General features: G+C 38.5%; 1 protein-coding gene across 1 annotated transcript in view; it reads right to left on the bottom strand.

Annotated features, from left to right (window-relative positions):
• Positions 1 to 2,597, bottom strand: part of Wbp4 (WW domain binding protein 4) — a 24,661-nt gene that overhangs the window by 18,828 nt on the left and 3,236 nt on the right. Inside the window, exons 3-5 of the mRNA XM_013010522.1 lie at positions 1,974 to 2,036; positions 1,763 to 1,886; positions 1,298 to 1,468 (exon numbers count right to left, since the gene is read on the bottom strand). Of these exons, the coding sequence (XP_012865976.1) occupies positions 1,298 to 1,468; positions 1,763 to 1,886; positions 1,974 to 2,036 (358 nt within the window). The remainder of the gene's footprint in view (positions 1 to 1,297; positions 1,469 to 1,762; positions 1,887 to 1,973; positions 2,037 to 2,597) is intronic.

Below are 2,597 nucleotides of genomic sequence, written 5' to 3'. Positions count from 1 at the left end.
CAAGGCTAGTGCTCTACCACTTGAGCCACAGCACCACTTCCAGCTTTTTTTCTTTTTGCTTATGTGGTGCTGAGGAATCGAACCCAGGGCAGCCTCATGCATGCAAGGCAAGCGCTCTACCACTGAGCCACCTTCCCAGCCCCAGGGTTTTGTTTTTTAGTTTTAGCAAAGATTTATTTTAGTAAAACAGTTTAAAGTATGAAGAAATGGAGAGACAAACATTTCCTTCTCTGTCTGCAGGAATTGGGAGTCAAAGACGCCTCAATATTAGTTTTTAAGGAAAACAATGTTTTTTATATTAGTAACTAAAAAATCCCCTTGTGTATTTTATTGGAACTGATATCTGACACTAATATAAAGAACTTCACAAAAAAGAAACCGTTTCTGAGGCTGGTGTGGTAGAAAACACTTGAAATTCCAGCACTCATGAGGATCACGAGCTTGAGGCCAGCCTGAACAAAAAGCATGAACCTGCTTCAAGAAACCAAACCAAAACAAACAAATAAGATAGGAGGTATGATTCAAATGGCAGTGTTTGCCTAGTAAGCTTGAGGCCCTAAGTTCAAAACTCAGTATTCCAAGAGGAAACAGAAACGATAACAGCAGCAGCAACAATAACAGTCAGTTTCTGGCTCCCAGATTGCTTCTGTACAGATAAATCTTTCATAGAGCACTTTATTTCAAAAACACTTATAATATCTCAGGAAGTTTTGGAAAATCTTATTTCAAATTGGGCTTGGTAGTGCATGCTTGTAAATCCCAGCACTCCGGGAGGCAGGAGAATCATGAGTTCTAAAATAAGCCTGGCCTACAAAGCACATTCAGACTAGCCCATGTTACAAGTCTCTGATTCAATCTTCCTCTCTAATGTCTTATTTCCATGCAAAATGTTTTATTTCTGTGTAGTTCATACTTTCCTGAGATTTTATTGGGAAAATATAAAGCTTGCCTCTGTAAGACATTAAGTATGATATTCGCATCAAGTAATTATGAAAGATTTCATTTTGACATGTCCATCCATGCAATGTACCTTGATCAAATTTTTCTCCCTCTATACTCTCCCTCAAACTCCATGCTTGTGTCCCCACCCTACTCCCTACCAATTACAACAGGCTTCATTGTTCCACTTTTATACATGACGGGTATTTTTTTTTAAGGCAAAATGATTTTCTAAGTTAAAAAATGCAGTTACAGATTTCCATCACTTACATATAAATTAAAAATCCTAACAGAAAACAGTTTTGTTATACTAGTGAAAGTATTCTCTACTAGTTCTATGTACATTTAAATGACGTACCTCCCGTGATGAGATCATAATAGTAATGGTAACCTTCAGAAGTTATGCCTTCTACCCATCTACCCTTTGGAGGATCTTTTTTCTTCTTTTTCTTCTTTTCTTTCTGTTGATTTGATGAAGAGGTGGGTGGGGTAGTGCTGGCTATTGGTGATTTGCTTGGCTCTGGAATTTCTAGAGAAAAGGTGAATGAAGTCTGAAGGAGCTAAAGTAACTTTTCTATATGCTGTCACAGAATTTTCGTAATGCTCTTTAAGTCAGGAGCCTCATAATGCCCAATGCAGTGGAGGTACGCCTGTAATCCCAGCTACTTAGAAGGAATATGGGGATGATGTTGAGTTTGAGACCAGCCCAGACAATACAGTGAAACTGAGCACCAAGCATTCATTGGTAGCTCATACCTGTAATCCTAACTACTCAGAAGACTGAGACCTGAGGATCCAGGTTTGAAGCCAGCTGCCCTTTTACCTGATTCTAAGCCAAGCCTTTTCAAATCCTCCTGGTATGCTTTCAGAGCAGCTGCCTCCATTGCAGCAAACTCCTTTGATGCTTTTTCTTCTTCTTTTGCCTTATCCAGACTTTTCTGTTTAATCTACATAAGACACATAAAAGTGAAAGTGAGAGAAAGGACTGACTGAAATTATTCAGAATTGTTAATAAAGAACGAAATTTAAACTACCTCACTGATCCTTTTTGCCACATTTTCCTTATGATTCTTTCCTCTTTCATGAAATTCAATGCTCTTGAAAAGGAGAAAAAAGTAACATTAAATAGCTTAAAATCCACAGCAAAATAATACAGTAATAGATGAGAATGGAACATAAAGGAATTAAAATGAAAAATTTGGCAGAAAAGAAATTATTTTTACAGGAACTGAACTACACCCTCAGTAGATTTCTTCTGGTTCTTAAACCATGATGACTATGTTAATGGGATAAAAACACAAGGTATTGGTTAATGCCTAATCTGGTGAATATGATTCTAATAAAACCAAAGAACAGAAATTTTAAAAAATTACCATTAAGTTGTTGTACAAAGGAGTGCAATCCATAAGTCAGGTTCTAAGCACGATGATTCTTGGAAAATTTATTTTTAAAGAAACAATTGTGGGGGCTGGGAAGGTATCTCAGCGGTAGAGTGCATGCCTTGCAAGCATGAGGCCCTGGGTTCGATTCCTCAGCACCAAATAAACAGAAAAAGCCGTTAGTGGCGCTGTGGCTCCAGTAGTAGAGCGCTAGCCTTGAGCTGAAGAGCTGAGGGACAGCGCCCAGGCCCAGAGTTCAGGCCCCACGACCAGCAAAAA

This window comes from Dipodomys ordii, unplaced genomic scaffold, assembly GCF_000151885.1.
Source record: "Dipodomys ordii isolate 6190 unplaced genomic scaffold, Dord_2.0 Scaffold1, whole genome shotgun sequence".
Lineage (NCBI taxonomy): Eukaryota > Metazoa > Chordata > Mammalia > Rodentia > Heteromyidae > Dipodomys > Dipodomys ordii.
Note: the sequence above shows the minus strand (reverse complement) of the source record. Positions and strands in the feature narration are given on the sequence as shown.